At 41.1% G+C, this 18,732-nt stretch overlaps 1 protein-coding gene across 3 annotated transcripts in view; it reads right to left on the minus strand.

Annotated features, from left to right (window-relative positions):
* The window catches only part of TTC7B (tetratricopeptide repeat domain 7B), a 120,021-nt gene extending 105,841 nt beyond the window's left edge, over positions 1–14,180 (minus strand). For 2 of the 3 annotated variants that reach the window (XM_072930336.1, XM_030274846.4), the window contains exon 1: positions 13,918–14,180. In XM_072930336.1, the coding sequence (XP_072786437.1) occupies positions 13,918–14,038 (121 nt within the window). In that variant the 5' untranslated portion in view covers positions 14,039–14,180. The remainder of the gene's footprint in view (positions 1–13,917) is intronic. The other variant, XM_030274845.4, reaches the window with a different exon arrangement.
* Between the last annotated feature and the right edge of the window lie 4,552 nt (positions 14,181–18,732).

Here is an 18,732-nt window from a genome sequence, read left to right on the forward strand (position 1 = left end):
AGAAGACTCTACAGTCTTGTTCTGAGTAAACAATTTTTGTTTATGAGCCCCTTTAAAAAGCAGATTAACAAACAGGAGTGAAACTTGAAAGTAATACTTTAGGTCAGCATGATAATGTTCCACATGGGAAAAGAGCAATGAAGATTAATTTTGTTAATTGTACTTTTAAAGCTAAGTGGCAACTCTTAAAAAGGGTGAAAATATGTGAAACTGGTTGCTTTACATTTCTAGGGATTTGCAAGTTGATACTTTCTCTCTGATCTGTACTCATGGAAACCAAAGTATTTCATTTAACAAATAACATTTATCTTCCTTTTATTCAGTTTAATGCTTCACGGAGCAAGCTCCATTTCCAAAGATGGTCGAGGAAACAAGATTGTCAAACAGAGCAAGGAATCGAAATGACACTCTAAAACAAGTGCTTTGGCTCAGGAGCTGAAATATCACCAAGGCTGTTCACAGTGAAAAGAGTGAGGTCTACCACTGACATTCTTTAACACTTCAAATAGCAGAAATTCAGGAGTGCCAAAGAAGAAAGCATCACGTGGACCTTTCCCTCTCATATGCAACTCTTTAAGTAGGTCCTAAAAATTGTTCTGGTCCACACTCTTGTAACAAGCATTTCTTTATTTAAGTTAAATATAGTAGATCTATCACTATGGAGAAAGAGGTAAGAACAACTGTACTGCTGAGCTAAGAACAGCACCAGCTGCCAGATATGTTTTGTTTATATAAACTGCAGAACTGTCAAGGAAGCATGTGAAACAACTAGTTTGGATTCTTACAACACATGAGGCAAAAAACAGGTCAGGCACCAAATAAAAAGAAAATAAACCTCTCACTGTTAGGTACGAAAATGCATACCTTGAGGCATGAGGATTTGTAAAACAAAGTGCTGAAATCATCTCTGTTAGTAATGGGGAAAAGTAACCAAACAGCGCTGGCACATGCAAGAGCAAACTGTAGCCATATCAGCTACACTGCAGAAAGAGGAAGACCAACTTTAGAAGACCAAATTCTCACCCATTTGTGAGGCCACAATAGAACAAGACAGGGACAGACATAGATCTAGCACTCTACAGAAAGTCTATAAGATTATTCCTCTCTTACACATAGCAGATTTTTTCACAATGGGGAAAGGAAGAGGAGAGAAACAAGAAGCCACCTCTGGAAAATTTAATTTATCCTCTCCTTTTCCTCTTCTATCCTCTCCCCTTGACCCTAAGATAAGCTTTACCTGTCTGATAATGACTTAAAAACTTTAAAAATTTAATGTTTCTAAAGACAGGACACAAGCAGGAACAAAACCTTAAGTTCAAACTGGCACATACTCTGAAACTATCCTGGCACCTTAAGATGAGAATCAAAGTAGTCTATAGGACCCAGGTATTTTGCTCCCATCCTTGATGCCACTCAGAGAAGCTGATGATCCACACAGACCTAAAGACAGTCACAGTGCAGTGACATGTATTGCCCATACTTTCCTTCAAAGGAAACGTGGGAGAGGAGAAAACAGCAGCTGCAACTCACACGCAGACCTGACCGAGCAGCAAAACAAAAGCTGCTGTTCCAGGTCATTCTTACACAGCACAGCTCACCCTGTCCCTGTAACACTGCTGTAGATCATGAGGCACAGCACCATGAGAGACAGAGGCAGAATTCCTTGTCAGACTGGCTTTCATGACAGAAGTGCTGCACTGGTGCAGCTACTGATGACTAACACTTGAAAACAACAGGTCACAGACTGCAAACTATAAAAGCCACTGCAAAGCAGAATTTCCTTATTTACTGAGTCTCTCATCTACTAAGTCAGTCAATCAGGGCCAGATATTGGCAACAAACTTTTAAATCAAATTATTACTGAGCGAGTACTTTAGTAACAAAGCATTGGTTTTATGTGTCAACCATTCTGTGCCAGTAAGAATGACATTCAGTGACACTTGTAACAAAATTACAATTACATGGACATTTCTGAAGGAAACCATTTATGAAGCCATAGCTCTAGCAGAGTTTTCCATTAGTTATAGTTATCCCTTACGACATCCTGAAATAACGTAAGAACTGTTTGAGAAGAAATTGCTGTTCTTTTTCTTCCAGCACAGTATGAGTGATCTAGATAATAGTCTTCTATTAGACACTTTATAGAGACAGAATTAAATTAATTGTGTTAAGTTTATAACATGAAGTTTAGTGTTCCTTCAGCCAATCTAAACAGATGTTTCAGAAGAAAAACTCTTCAAAACCAGTTTCACTACCATGAAATCCAATATTCCACTTTCAGAAAATTCACTCAGTTATGGCTTGATTAAAAGGAAAGACTCCCTCTTATTCATCTATTTCTCTGCTGAAGAATTCAGCAACAATTACTTAGCAGATTTAGGCAGTATTTGATGACTTACATCACAACTGCATTGCAGAACCATTTTGGACAAGAACAGCCTAACTTGCCCATCTGCTTCTGCAACATCACAGTATCACTGAAACCATTGCCTGACTAATAGGATGGCCTCTGCCTGTAATCAAAGACAGCTCCGAGCACCTTGGAGCTCCAAAACAAACGCAAGGATGCTCTAGGTGAAAGGCCCAGTTCTCCTAGCATTCAAAACAACAACAAAAAACACAGACACTTCAGACACTGTTTTCTTTCAGCTTAGAGAAAGCTTAGACATTTGTACAAAATGACTTTAGAAGAGCCTTGTGTAGATAGATATAGCTATTCATCTTTGCAATATGGATCAATATGAATCATCTTCAAAATAAGAATACAGGCTGGCATAAACAGGGGATAGGAAAAAGCACACAATGATGTGCCTTTGCAAATAGTCTCTAAAAATATCATCATGAAAGCCACTTTGCTACTTTATTTTTAATCTCTGCTTTTTGAAGCAAATTCTTCACCACAGTATCAGGATCTGAAGAAGTAACACACACAAAAACAGAATTAAAATAGAGCATTAGTCTTCTTTCATCCTTGGTCAAGAATGATGAAGATTACTTGTAATATTAATATTTACTTAGGTTAAAACCATGGTCTATCTTGAACCATTCATTGAATCACATGCTAAAATGCAAAATAGTCATCTTTCTGATGAATGTTACCACAGCCTCCAGGCCCTTGTTGAAGAACCCAGGGGTTGTTAGCCGACTAGGTGAGAGGAATATCTAGCTCTAAATTCCTTTCTAAAAGTAAGATAGTGAGAAGGAGAAAGAAAGAAAAGAATGGCAACATTGCATACAGCTACAAAAAAAAAAAAAAAAAAAGAGCATAGCTGAATACACATTAGGAGCTCTCTCTTGCCTTCAGAATTCACTCCAAGAAGTGACTTTAAAAGTTTGATTTCAGAGTACACCAAGATACATTAGAGTGAATGATGATGTGGTCTCAATAGAACTAAGGAACCTGCTTGCTACTTGTTGGCCTGTGGAGCACAAAATAATTGTTCTGATAAAGTATTACTTTTTCTGTGGTAGTTCAGATAAAAACCAAAGCAAAACACTGATGTTTGTTCAGATCATCACTACTGTATATGTGGTTTTTCAAGGGCTCCTATGATTAATGCAGAAAAATTTTTAAGAGTCTGATAATGGCTTTTTTCAGAAAGAAATACTTGAAAGGTATAAGGGAAACACACCTCCTGGATAACAACAGCTATCACAACCAGCAATAACCATCAACAACCCTGCTCCTGTTAACAACTCCCCATGCACCAGATGTTTCTCTGCAATTAAACATCCATATCATACTGCTGTCATACACTGGCAAGAACGATCCTGTGCTAACAATACTTACGTGTTAGTTATGGAACCTCCCTCAACAGCTCAACATCTACAGCAAGAAAGACTATGGAGAAAAGTACTCCTTCTTCCTTATATGCCAAATGGCATAGATTAAAAGAAGTATTTTTAGTATTTCATTTCCCATTCCTCTGAATTACACAGCTGCAAGAAAAAAGTGCATAATTAGGATAAAATCTCCTACCACAAAGATTTAACTAAAGATGCTCAACCTCAGACTCAGGCCCTGGGGATCTGAATTTGAATAGGATGTATTTAGGAATAGGAAATACAGAGCAAAATACCTACAGAATCTGACTGGCCAAAGAAACTTTAATCTTTCCTTGTAAGCAAGCAGATAAATCTAGAAGCATGTTATATCACATGTTGCATCATTTCACCCACTCTTCACCAAAATCTTAAATATTTCAGGTAACTTATTTTAGACTCTTAAAAAGCCCAACTATCCAAATGCATTGAAGTCTAAAGATCATGATTATCATTAGCTTCAAATTAAGACACTGCATCAGGTAAGATTAATTAGATGAAGTACGAGTTGTAAGAATAGAAGATGCTGCTGCTTCAACTGCACTGTCCTGGAGCCCAGAAAGAAAAAAATTGAAAAACTGAAGTCCTAACTCAGGATGATTTTTTAAAAAGTAATATTAAAAAAAAAAATCAGGGTAAGAAAGGGACAAGGGTTAAAGAGGACAAGTATGAGATTTCCAGGATCCTAAAGGGAGGGTACATTGATGTGTGAATTCCTGGAAGTTGAGATTTGCTTTGTAAACTCCCTCCTGGTGCTTCAAGCCTTCCCAGAGGGAAACTAGCCTGGGACTGAGAAAAGAAACTATTCCTACTCAATCCCTAAAACTCTTAGTCTGTCTCAAGGTAAAACTGAAGGCTCAGAGTACCTGAAGGACTGCATGCTGCAGTATTTTCTGATGATTGTTCCCTCAGACATCCTATATATTTGGAATATCATTGTGCACAAATTTAAACAAACAAACAAAAACACTGAAGTAATTTTATTTAGGAGTGGTATGTAGCAAGAAGGATCCCAAAGGGGTCAATTACTCTATATAGTAACTGACAACAATTTCAGAGTGAGGTTTCTGTAAAACAGCTGAAAACAAGAAAAATGTTGTAGCCTCCCACAGAACATTTATTAAGAAGGCCATTTAAAAATTGAGCTTTCTTCCAGAGGAGGATCTGGAAATCCTGGATCCAGAACTCATTTCATATTCATCTGGCAGAAAAAGAATGAAACACATGTTTTTTTACCCAGGAACAAGTTGACTATGCACTTAAAGCAGACACTTGCTTTGTTCACAATGTATCAAACCATGAGTAAGAGCATTGGCTTGAAGAGGAATATCAGTACAAGACTCCAAGTACTCATTCAACTTTGTACTCAGCACTCAGTAAATCTGGACCAGGAGCTACTTAAATTAAAATGAATGTTAAAACTGTTCTTAGATTTCTACAAGGTTTACAATAAAACCAAGAAAAACAATATACATATATACACAGATATCACTTATGATTCCATCACTGACTACTTATCAAGAATCCACGGCATCAGAGGATGGCTAAGGTTGGAAGGGACCACTGGAGATCATCTAGTCCAATACCCCTAATCCAAGCAATATCAGCTAGAGCAGGTTGCCCAGGATCTTGTCCAGAAGACAAGGGACAGCAGAATATGTGCAGCCCAACAAGCGCTACTGGTAGAAAGGTTTCACACTGATGCAGATGTCACACATGTAAAACCAGAAGCAGAAAATACAGAGTCAGCTGTTCAAAGAAACTTAATTTTACTCACTAATACCTTTAATTATATACAGTCATTTCTCTGCCTCTTAAGTACACAGTGGGCATGGCACCTTTTTACTGTGCAGCTATATACTATCTATGCAATTTTCCTGCTTGACAGCCAAAACTTGCTTTGAAGAAAAATATTATAGGCTTTCCAATCTATTTATGCATAGGTTAATTTACTTTCAAAGTACTACTACTACTGAAATTTATTTTAAAACTAATTTTTTTATATTTAAGTTCACCAAATTTTGTGAAATGTTAAGGCCATCAGAACAGTAAATAATCAAGCCAGGGAAGTCACAATGTATCATCTAGAATATTGACAGGCTTACAGTTGAATAAAACTTGGCCCCTTCAGTCAAATACAATGTTAAACCAAGAAATAAGAATGCATGCCATACCCAAGACTGGGAACACAAAGTGTGGGAAACAGGACCACCATCATCTTTGAGTGTTTAACTGGAAACAATTCTATCAACCACACTGAGGAAGAACCATCAAAATTTAGCTTGTTCCCATGTATGTTTTGTTTAGGTTACAAAGATCAAAGAATGACCGGGAGAACAGGAAAAGCACATGCTCTGATAGCGAGGAATTCATTCCAATCTTGCTTCTTGCCATGATTTATTTCTCAAAAGACAAAACAGTTTTCCTGTTGCTACTACCAACAACAATAAAATGCTAGAGACAATTAGATGGAAGGCAAAAAGCCATACCATAAGAACAGTGGCTCTCGTCCATTCTCTACCAGTGCAACTATATTGCAGCACAGTGCAAATTTGAGAGATGATGACAATGGAATCCCAATTTTGTTGTCACAAAAAGATAAAGAAAATGACTGACAAAAAATGAAATCCCTAATTAATTGCCAGGTCAGAAGAGAGATTTCTCGTCTTTGGGGTGACCCAAAGCTCGGATGAAAGCACACAGATGAGCCTCTGTTCCCCAGAAGGCAAGATCTTGCAGTTCTCTACCATTTCCATCTCCTCCACTTAGCTCTCCACATCAACCTCGGAAGCCTCAAGTAAATTATTGAAATACAGTACCCTAAGTTTGTCAGTCTCAGAGACAGTTGCCTCAGGTACATAACTACGAGTGTTAAGACAGAAAGTACCTTTTGGCAACTTGGTTGGTTGGTGTTTTGGTGGAGTTCATTTTTTGTGTGTTTTTCTTTTTTTTTTGTTATTTTGATTCTACCAGCTGCTCTAAAAACAACAGGTCCCTATTCTGCCTTTCCTTAAACCGAGCTCTAATGCAGTCCCATTAAAGCCTTGATTAACACCATTGAAACACCATTTTCTTCCCATTAAGGTAAAGAGACTGCAATTAAATAGTAAAAAGAAAAACAGAAGTGTAGCTGCAAGCTAAGCCCATACAAATCTAAGTTTGAGATAAGGCACACTTAAAAGATGAGCTACAACTTGTTCATATAATTAACTGCAGAAAAATATGGGAGGGCCTGTAAGCTGTTGCTGTTTTCATATCTTGGTTGCCTGTGCAAAGGTTTTATGAAGATAAACCAAGTTCTTGGTCGCAGATGAGCTGCAGACAGAATTCTAGAAATAAAAGGTATTTCCAACCTACTTTTTGCTAAAGAAGCACAATTTACAACTCTAGATCATTTGAGATTATAGTAAAGAACTTCAACTTATGCATACAAATTTTGAGTGGGATCATACCAATCACACAGGTCATCGGTGGGGTGGGAACTTGCAGAAATTCATGCAATGCCTCCTGAAGTAACTCCTGAGCAACTGATAACATTGCTGATCAGAGCAGCTATTAAAAACTGCCACCATCCATTCTGCCACACATTTGCTAACACCAGAGAAATTACCAGATTCAGAATCTTCCTCCACAGCCTGGAGCAGAGATCAAATGCTCTCCAATTATTAAAGGTCTGGCAACCCACCTCACATTATTAGCCAGATATCCTTACTTCCTGCAATTTATCTCAGCACCTTGCTTTTAACAAAGTTATTATCTTCAGTCACTTCTTATCAGCTCAAATTAAACAGCAGTCAATGTAGAGAAAACTGTGAAGAACTGAACCATTAAATTCTAATATTTTATTCTTAAAAAGACAGATTTGTGGGGAGGAGGAATGGCCCAGATTTGGTATGGAAGGAGAACAGCTCATATTTGTCAAGTCAGGGACCTTCTGCCCCCTTCTTTACTACCATGCAAATCAAACACAAATAAAAGTGGTATCAATGATCCTGAGTTTATGCTAATGATTTATTTCCCTATAGAAAAGTTAATCCTAACTTTCAACCCTTGAAGTTATTTTACATGAAATGAGAGCAGCTATAATACATACATACCAGTATCTATTCACAGATAAAGCTGGGTACCATTTCTTGTAACTTTTAAACAATGCAAAAGTGCAATCAATCTAACATTACTACAAGAGACGTCCAATTTCTAAAATAATTACATTCATAGTATATAGAAATATCCTTATAAATGTAATCAGTTATAAGCCCCAAATATTTCTTTCATTCCACTAAGACCAACTACATGCTTCCTCACAGTTCCCCTCACCTTTGCCCTCCACTAGCTGTTGCTATTGTTCTTTCCACCAGCTGTTACACTACTCAGACCCCAGCAAATGAGCTTGGCAAGCCAGCAGACACAGAAGGCTACAGAACAAGAAGCACAGAGTTTTCTGCTGGCCAAGCACGTAATTCCCACCTCTGGTGTTCATTAACATGGGATAGGCCAGGAACACATAACCAGAAGAAACTGCACAGAGAAGAAGAAGCACGATTAAAGGGAGGAAGAAAGAACTACTCTACATAATAGCAGTGAGGTGTTAGACCAGCTTGGTTACTTGTGAAATCTCATGCTAGCATTTTCTATTCCAGATGAACATGCAGTGTGAGTACAAGCAGACGATCCACATCATCACTTACACTGTTGTAACACCCCTGGCTAACTGAAGAAACAAAGCTGTCAGTCAAAAATAAGACAACACAACTAAGTACTGTCACCACCTTTGTTATTCATTCAGAAAAATGTCTGTCCTTAGTAATCTTGTTCTGTAAATGTGACAGTGAATGCAATAGAAGAAAAGCAAAGAAGATAACAAATAAGGAGTCTTGCACTTCTGCTTTGGTGGACAGGCAAAAAGGCATGTCACATGGTCTGCAAACTTTTCTGGTAGAGATGTCAATCTCTTAGAAAAGCTTTCCATATACAAATCACACTACAAACTGAATGTATAAAAACAGACAAATTTGGTAAACACCTTCTAAGTAGGGCATGAGCCCTAAGAGGTTTAGAAATCCCTTGTGTATTCTGAGGATAAGCTTTAACCATACATCTGAGGTCTTGTATTTCACAAGGCTGCAAAACAGATGAAAACCGATAAGATGTTTCTATTTTTAGGTCCTACTTGTATCAAGATAAGGGAGCAGTATAGAGGGTGACAAACAAAATTAGACATGCAAAATAATTCATAATCCCTTGGCTTTGCTATTCTGCTCCTAACTCCTCTCTGTTCCATTACTCTGCCAGGCTAAATGTGAGGCTAGGTCTAATAGGAGACTACAGAAACAAGGTGTTGAGAGGAAAGGCAGTCAGAGAAGAGATCCCAGCCAAGACAAATCAAACAGAAATGGGATAGCAAAAGTAGTAAGAAATTCACTAGGTAAAGAAACCATTGTGTTACAATATTGGTGTATTTCCATGAGCAAACTTGATACCTGTAGGTAATATTCTATTTTCATGGCAATGTCACAATGCTCTTGGTAGCATACAGATCCATGTACTTCCTGGGCATGCATTCTCTCCCCACAGTAATGCAATATTTCACACTGGCTAAGGTTTCCACAGAACTACATTATTCTACCTCATCTGAACTATAAAAATTCGCCCCCTCAGTGCTTTTCCAGACAGAGCCATCCATCTCACTGAACTTGAGCAAGGTCACGTTCCAATTACAGCAACAATGAATGGCCGGAAACACCCATGGAAATTCATGGATCCTTTGTTTTATCCATTCAGCTGGCTACTGAACCAACCTAAGGTTTCCTCATTTTGTTTCCAAAGGAAGGAAAGAAAACACGAGAATACTGATGTCCTGAAAATGCCCTGAGCAGATACAACCTTCATACTGAAGTCCATTGTAGACATTACCTATGAGATGCTACTGTTTCATTAAAAATACATGATGGCCTTGCATCAGCTTTGGAATGTGATTGTTAGCTTTCAGTTGTGTTTCTCAGTTCTGGAAGCACTTTAAAATACATTCAGATTCATTTCAGATATTCAGGATTTAGTATTTAAACCTCTTCCAATACTCTGTGAGCAAGCAATTATGCACTCAAAGCATGTACTAACTATCATGACCATGCTTCACCATCATGGTGTTCATTTGCAATGTTAGACAAAATTCAACCAGCAATGAAAATTTCTTCAGTTCTCTTTCTTAGAGTGAACCTTTTTAAGTTAGTTAAAGCAGTTGGGAACACTCACAAAGTTTCATTAGTGAAAACTGCTCTAAGATTTTATTTCTAAGAACTTCAGGTGTTTCTCAGTTCCATTCAAGAGCTGATACTCAGGATGTGAACACCAAACACTTGAGCACAGCTACAGACTCTCCAAGGACTGCATCTTTGTTGACTTCAGGGCAGCACAATGGTTTCTTTGCCAGCTGCTACAGTTGTTGAAAATCCTGCCGTACTGGTTATAACCGGCAAGGTGCTGGCAGCAGAGGGTCTGCAGGAGTAGCTCCAGTGGGAAAAGGCCAGGGGCTGCCCTGCCCCAGGCCCAGCTGGCTCCAACAGTACCACAGCCAGACACAGCTGAGCCCCTCAGCACAACTGACAACACCTCTGGGAAAGTGTATTTAAGAAAGGGCAGAAAATACCACAGAACGAAATAAAAGAGAACAAAAGGAGTGAGAAACACCAGAAAAAAAACAATATCAAGGTCAGAGAAGGAGAGGGACGGAGGTGCTCCACTGCCAGGGAATGGATATGCCAAGATGGATATGCCCTGAAGGAACTGTACCAGGTGGAGAACCTGTTCCAAAGCAGGACCACTGTCAGTGGGGAGTTATGCTGGAGCAGAAGAAAAACACGAGAAGGAAGGAGAGACAGACAGAAACTATCTTGCACCATGACCCCTTTTCCCCCCACACTACCTGGGGAGGGGCACAGGAGTGAAGTTCAGCCTGGGAAAGGGGAGAGAAAAGGTGTTCCTTTCATGTCTGTCCTTCTGTCTTAGCATCCGACTGCATTTTAACTGGCAACAAATTAAATTCAGTTACTCCAAATCAACCCTATTTTGCCCAGAGCAGTAACTAGTAAGTGATTTCCCTGTGTTTATTTGAAGCTACAATCTTACTCTACCTTTTGCCCCCACCCCTTTAAAGAAGGGGCTGGGTAAAGACTGAGCAGCTGGGTGTTAGCCAAGGCTAACTCAGCACCTTGCACATAACAGTTTTAACCCAATCTTTTAGCAGAATGCTGATGAAGCAAGAGCTCAGACCAAGATTTGTGTTACATGGCACGAATCTCATTACTGCTACTGAGTCCTGGTTCTGAAGTAGAGAAATACAATACAAACAGGCTAAGTGGCTAACAAAATCTGAGTCCGGTTAAAGACCCTGTTTTCATCCATCTATCTATTTATCCATTATGAAAAGCAATGCAAGTCACAGGCTTGACACAGAATACACATTATCTGTGATCCACATTGTGATTATTACATACAGAATAGCAATTCATCAATATTTCTCTTCTCTCATTTACTTAAAGCTCAGCAAGCTCAAAAGACCTTTCAAATACAATCAGACATAGAAATTTGTTCTAGGGTAATTTTTATGCATCCAAAATCCTACCTAAACTGTAATTTATATTTGATCCACTGTCAGGTTTTATACACAGACTTCTGTTAGGGAGTAGATAGGATCCATCAGCAGAACTAAACAGTATAAACAATACAATAATCAAGTCCACTCAAAATACTGCACCTCTCAAGTGCTGCATTTCATCAGATGTACATAGTACTGCTTTGTATATTCACACAGACCTTTGTCCTGGGAGCTGTCATTGCTGCTTCTTCCTTCATCTTATTTAGGCTGCAAGCTTCAAGAGATGGGAATTTGCTAATGCAAAACAGTCCAAATAATAACTTGGACCATTAAACTTTTTATCAAGTTGTCTAATCCCAATTCCAAAAAGGAGCTGTAACTGAGTCCTAGTAAAATAAGTCTATTCTTTTGAAATAGTGCAAGATTGAAGAGATTACAAGAGAGCTTCCCAAAAGGATTCATTCCCATCTGTGTTCAAAGAGCAATAAACACTACTCCTAGCAATGTTGATATCCTCTGTTAAAATGCTCCAGCATTCAAGAGCTGAAGCCAATTCCCTACACACCAATACATGGTTAAAATAAAGATGCTCTTCCCTCTCCCTCTTCCCCGTGCTTTTAAATCATTCCTATGACATATTGTTACACATTCAGCAAAAAACCAGATTTTTGTTATCCACTCCCAAGTCAAAACTGAACATCAGTACAGAAGGATGCAGTAAAGTTCAGGGTACTGAACTTTTAAACTAATTACTTCAGATTAAGTAACAATAGGGATATGCATCAGAGTGCCTTTCAGTTCACGTCTCTCTTCACGGATGGAACAGAGGCACTGCCTCTCCTTGGTAATCTCACTAGCTGATAACCTTGGCCTGCAACCTGTTAGGTACACCTGGATTTGGAACACCAACTACCAGTTCTCCACACTCTCAACAGCAGGTGAAGGCACTTCATTAAAAAAATTACTCTCCTCCTGTGTTATTCCAATACAGAAGAGTCCTCCCATATGATCAATTAATTTCCTGTTTATGTTCTCAGTTAGCCAGGCTTGGAAGTTGTGCACATTGACTTAATCCTTCACGTGCAGTCAAAAAGAGACAAAAGCTGCATATGATACTTTCCCATGTTTCAAAGATCAGCAAATGCTTCAATAATTTGTATTTTGACTGGTACAGAATCTAGAAGATGCCTTCACTGGAAAACCACTGAAGTGTAAAGTTATGCAGATTGCATAATCTTCTCTTGATATGCTTCAGCTAGGTAAAACATACACAAGTTAGAGAAATTTAAGTCAAACTGCCAATAACATCTGCCTAGCTCTCCCTGCCTGTCTGAAATACCTAAGTACATCTTGAAACTATGAAGATCATGCTTCCCAACTAGACAGCAAAAACATCTACCTTTGGTTGAAGTGATCTTTAACTAGCTTATAGTCTATCACTCAATGATGCATGTCCTGAAACTAAGCATACCTTCCATCTTTTCACTCATGTTTATTTTTAGCTAGCATAACACCAGTGTCAGGAACACCACTCAGTTGTTCTTCAGGCAAACACACATAAAGGTTATCTACTACCCATTTATTCTTAAATGATTTTCTCTTCTTTGAGTCAGGCTTTCCCTCTTTTATTTGTATTTTGTAGAGCAGAATTGTGCAGTCTTCTTCCCCATCTAAACATGCAAAGCTATCATTGCTTTCACAACAAACTTCCAGTGATGTCAATGTTATGCCACATCCTCTCTGTTAACTTATCACCTCTGAATTCACCCCAAGTTCTGTCTTCACAGACTTGATTGCTCTCTGAAAATACCCCTAGGTCCACCTCAAGCAGATGAGTGAGCCCAGAGAGACACACACTATCCCCATATTTTTTCTCACACAGAATTAAGGTATCCATGCCAAAGAGAACTTCCCTGTATCTCCCTCGTTCATTACATACTTCCATGCCTCAGAATGAAGAACTGCTTTTCTCCTTTTTCACATAAACATACAGAAGTTTGTGACATAAGAATTAAGAGAACAAGCAAAATATTTATAGGTCTTACAACAAAATAAATGAAGCTGCACTATATTGCTGAGAATTGCTTTTAAGAGAAAGGCCGGCAGCCCTCACACAACACGCTGTGCACAGACCCTCTGGCAGTCACAGAAGGACATTTCGGGCTTTATGCACACTGTCAGCATGTGCGCCTGCAAACCGCAGCGCTCGTGGTAAACACCGGCTGCTCCGCGCCGCGGGGCGGGAGCTCAGGGCCGGAGCGCGGCCCCCGCCCGGCTCCGCGGGGCCCCCGGGCGATGTGCGCGGAGCCTCGGGCTGGGGCTGGGGCCGGGCCCGGGCGGCTCCCGCCTCCCTCCGCGCCGCTCCCGCCCGGCCGGGCCGCCCCGACCGCTGCCCGCCCCTCCCGCCGGCGGCCCCGCCGCCTCCCCGGGCTCCGCAGGCCCCTCTCGCCGGCCCGCCCGGCTGCACCTGCCGGGCCCCCGCCGCCCGCCCCGCGCCGCACCGTTCGCGATGAGCTTGGCCGAGAGCTGCTTGACGAGCTCGGGAATCCGCTCCCACTGGCACTCTGAGCGGCACCGCTCGATCTCCGTCTCCAGCCGTGAGCCCGCCTTCCTGGTGGCCATGGTCGGGCCGAAGGGCCCCGGCGGGGGAAGGGGCCGGGGCGGCGGGCAGGGGGAGGCGGGGACGGGCGGCGGCGGCCCCGGGAGCGGCGGAACTCGAGCGCCGCGGCCGCGCCGCGCTGGCGGCCCCGGGAGCGCCGGGAGCAGCGCCCCCTGGCGGCGGCGCGGCGCGGGGCGGGGCCAGCGGCGGGGCCGGGCGGGGAGCGCGGCCCGGGCCGGGGGAGCGCTCGGCCGCTCCCGCCGCCGGACAGCGCTGCCCGGCACCGCGGGAGGCGTAGGGCGAGCGGGAGGGACAGGGAGGGACGGAGGCTTCTCAGGCGAGATCCGCGCCGCTGGAGGTGCCGCTGGTGGTGCCGCTGGTAGCGGGCCGCTACGGCGGGCGCCGGCCCGAACCGGCCCTTGAGGAGCCGCTCGCTCACACGCGGGGTGGCGATGGCACGGTCCGCTGGTTCTGTTTCTCCACACCGACCACACGCCTCTGCTAACTTTCCCCGTCCACAAAAGGTAATGCAAAGTGAGTTCCTGCCCGTCGCTGGTCACCTCCTCACCCACCTCGCCTCGGATCCACTGATCCCGCTCGCTCGGAGGGTTTTAGTCCATTTAATGGCGCTTTCCCATTTCGTGCTCACGCCCTGGTCTCTGCCAGCAGCCGGCAGGGCTTCCACACCGTGCTCCAGAACAAGCAGAACCCAGCAGGGCCACCTGCTCAGGACTCAGCTGTGCCTTAGTCAAAAACCACAGCGAAAGAAAGGTACAGAGATTATGCCCTATGTTTTGAGGAAATTAATGGATTTCCAACATTTGGCTAGAATAAAAAAACACTAGCTGAAACAATTCCAGTGGTACTGTGTATCTATATCAAACACTACATCACACAAACGTGACACAGCAATTCCACAAATTTACATACATCTTACAAAGCTGCAGCCGTGGCTGATTTTCACAGAAAAAGTAGCAAAGGCCCACCTACTTTACCCTACTGGAGGAGAAAAATCTCACCAATTGCTACTTACTTTTTGCAAAATAAGGATACAGCCTATTGACAGAAAGAACAAGTTTTGCAGAGATGTGGTGTAGCTACACACAACGTGAATTCAAATAATTCAAGTGTCTCACTCCACATCCTTGGGTCATAGTGCAGACTTGTACAATTATTTTCATCCACAGAAATGAGAAGTCAGTGAAGCCACAGGAATTTGCTTTTACATGCATTGCACTCTTCTGGATCTAGCACATGTTAATCTCCAGAAATTACAAGTTCACGAAGTCAGAAATCAAATTTGGGCAAATGTAAAACTACTGGCTGTTCTATAAATAGATCTGTTAAATACAAACATGACATTGCCTGTGGGCATTGGGAGAGTTGCTTACATAACAGAATTTCAAAACAATTATCTGCTTCGTGTGTGTTCACGTATACTAGAGACAGGTGCTTTCTGAAGTTTTGCTTGGTTTTGATCATCAGCTGAAACTTCAGAAATTTTTTAAAGATATGCAGTTTCCATTGAATTGACCAGGAACAGACCCAGGCTTACACAATTAAAAGCTTGTTAGTGTGTTTCCCAGCTATATCCTCAATGTAATAAATAGTACTTCCAACAAATCTTGTTTTGCTTCCATCATCCTTAGACCATTACAGCTATTGTAACACTATGACAGGCATAAATTATCTTGTTCAGCGTTTCAAGTCATTTACTTTTCATTCCCAGTGTTATTAAAAGCATAACACAAAATTCAGATATTGTAATTTGCCTTTTAGTCAAATTGCTTTCATAGCACCTCCAGGTTACAGTCCCATTTCAAACAAAATATTCTTCAGATTTTAAGGGTGAAATGAAATGGTAGTAGAGCATAACAGTGTTTAAAAAATACAATGGAGTACTGCAGGATTGAAGAGAGGACTTAATAATGTAACAAAAGAATAAATAAATAATAAAGCATTTTTTGCATACATCAGTTTTCAGAAGATCCAGAGAACATCAAACTGATTATAACATGTTTTTTTTACTGGGGAGAAAAGATAAGTTAAAAATTAGGAAGGAAAAGAATGATAATTTAAAATGTTTGATATTTGAACTACTAGTTCTTTTACAGATAAGACTATGAAATCTAAAATTTCAACTTTCTAAAAGAGCTGTTCGCCTATAAAGATTATTCATATTGACTCACAACAATTCTAACACATTTTGTTAGCACTGATCACATAATTTCACTAAAAGCTACCACAAATAGTATTAAAATATTTGCATTACAGCTCATCAGGCTTATTATCTCAACAGCTCCTATTTATGAAGTGAGACATCTATGCAAAAGGAATTATCACATTTTGAAATGCTTAGGAAATCTGCTTTAACATTAATGAAACTTCCATACACCCAAGGCTGTTCTGATTCCATTGTAGATGACCCATAATGGAATACAATAATGGATTTGGAATGGATAGCATAAAATTAAGAGAGAAAAGAAACAAAATCCTGCATATTTTGTCAAACATCCCTTATTTTTTCAACCTTTAACAAAGTGTTCTTTCCTGGAAATGGCCTATTTATTGTACTGTTGGGTCAGACCAAAGCATACATGCACTTGGCTAGGAAATAATCTGCTTCTAGGGTGAGGCTGCTGCCTAGCAAATACAGAGGGATACCTGGTTTGTGAAAAAGAGGGAAATTCAAAATGCAGAAAAATAACTAAGATGTATTGGTCAATCATTTTGCCTTATGCCATCTCTCCCACTCCAATCTCCCCAAACACAGGGGGAAGAGAAACAGTGGATTGTTCAGTGCAGTTTCATGAGCTTGGTATGAAGAAACAGGGCCTTTCACTACACAGCTACACACTGTGGTGGTTTGAGCCTGGCTGGATGCCAGGTACTCCCCAAAGCCACATGATCATTCCCCTCCACGAGTGAACAGGGAGAGAAAATACAACTGAAAGCTCATGAGTTGAGATAAGGGCAGGCAGAGGTCACTCACTGATTACTGTCATGGGCAAAACAGACTCAATTTGCAGATAGTATTTTAATTTATTATAAAGCGGAATCAGAGCAGGATAATAATAAATAAACCAAATAATGAAAACACTTCTCCCCCGCCCTTCCCCTCTTTCCTGGGTTCTACCTCCTCCCCCCCAGCAGCACAGTCAGCCAGGGAACAGGGCTTATGGTCAGTTCATCACCTGTTGTTTCTGCCACTGCTCAGGAAGAGGGGTCCTTCCCATGAGAGACTGTTCTCCATGGACTTCTCCACTGTGAGTCCTTGTCATGGGCTGCAGTTCTGCATGAACTGCTGCAGTGTGGGTCCCTTTACAGGATGCAGTCCTTCAGGAGCCTGGTGCTCCAGTGTGGGTCCCCCATGGGGTCACAAGTCAAACCCTCCCTAACATGGGCTTCTCTCTCCACAGGTCTGCAAGTCCCTGTCAGGAACGTGTTCCCATGGGCTCCCAGCCTTCCTCTGAGCACCCCCCTGCTCCAGGTGGATCTCTGCTCCCCTGCTGACCTCCATAGGATTCAGGGGCACAGCTGCCTCACCATGGTCTTCACCACGGGCTGCAGGGGAATCTTGGCTCCAGTGCCTGGAGCACCTCCTGGCTCTCCTGGACTGACCTTGGTGTCTGCAGAATTGTTCCTCTCACATATTCTCACTTCTCTCTTCCTGGTCACAATTACATCTGTGCAATAACTTTTTTTTCTTTCTTAAATATGTTATCACAGAGGTTTTACTATCATCTCTGATGAACTCAGCCTTGGCCAGCAGTAGGTCCATCCTGAAGCCAGCTGCACTGGCTCTGTTGGATGTGAGAGAAGTTTCAGCAGCTGCTCACAGAAACCATTCCTGCAGTGTCCCCTCCACTACCAAAACCTGGCCACACAAATACACACACTGATATGGTACTCTCATTCTTCTCATAACCTGAAAATAAACCTGGTAAAGAAACTTTCTGCACTAGTACTCCACACAGATCTATGAGAAACAGGTGTGGTGGGCCTTTAAACTGGTGACAATGTAAGAGAGAATATTCACTGACTTAAATAAAGCAGCACTTTAATCTCTGCTAAAATATTAAATATTCTACAATAAGGAATCAGAAAAAAACAATTAAAAATACTTGCATTTATAAAGGCAACATATGAAAATAGACTGCTCAAAACCCAGAGGAGAGGAAAAAAGCTCCTGCAAGTAAACTTACAGGGTCGATGGGTTTTTTATTCTTGACCGAATTTTTGGCTTCTTAGACAAATACTATTCACCACTGATGTGGCAGGGAAGAATCCAAGATTAACAGCCAACTTGTGTCATAGGTTAGCAATGCTTAATGGCCAGTGTTGTTTCACTATTTAAAGAAAAAGTGTTTAATATGCAAGTTTACCTACTGCTCTGGTTTTGGTTTGGCACACTGACCGGTGGTATGTTTTTTTCCACAAAGTTTGTCTGAAACTGCTAGTCATGATGCTGATTCTTAAAATTATTTTTCTACCCATAGCATACATCAGAGAAAGAAAACAATTTTGAGGGCAATATGATGATACAGAAGACAGCATAAAAGTCCTTTTTTTATATCCACAGTAAAATAAAATAAAAATCAAACATTAAAAAGCTTTTCCTCCACACAAATGGTAACTTTACTAATCTTTTCTCTTTCAATTAAAATCAACATTGTAATGCCTATTAGAATGTTAAATATATTCCTACTGCAAGTGA

Source organism: Taeniopygia guttata, chromosome 5 (assembly GCF_048771995.1).
Source record: "Taeniopygia guttata chromosome 5, bTaeGut7.mat, whole genome shotgun sequence".
NCBI lineage: Eukaryota > Metazoa > Chordata > Aves > Passeriformes > Estrildidae > Taeniopygia > Taeniopygia guttata.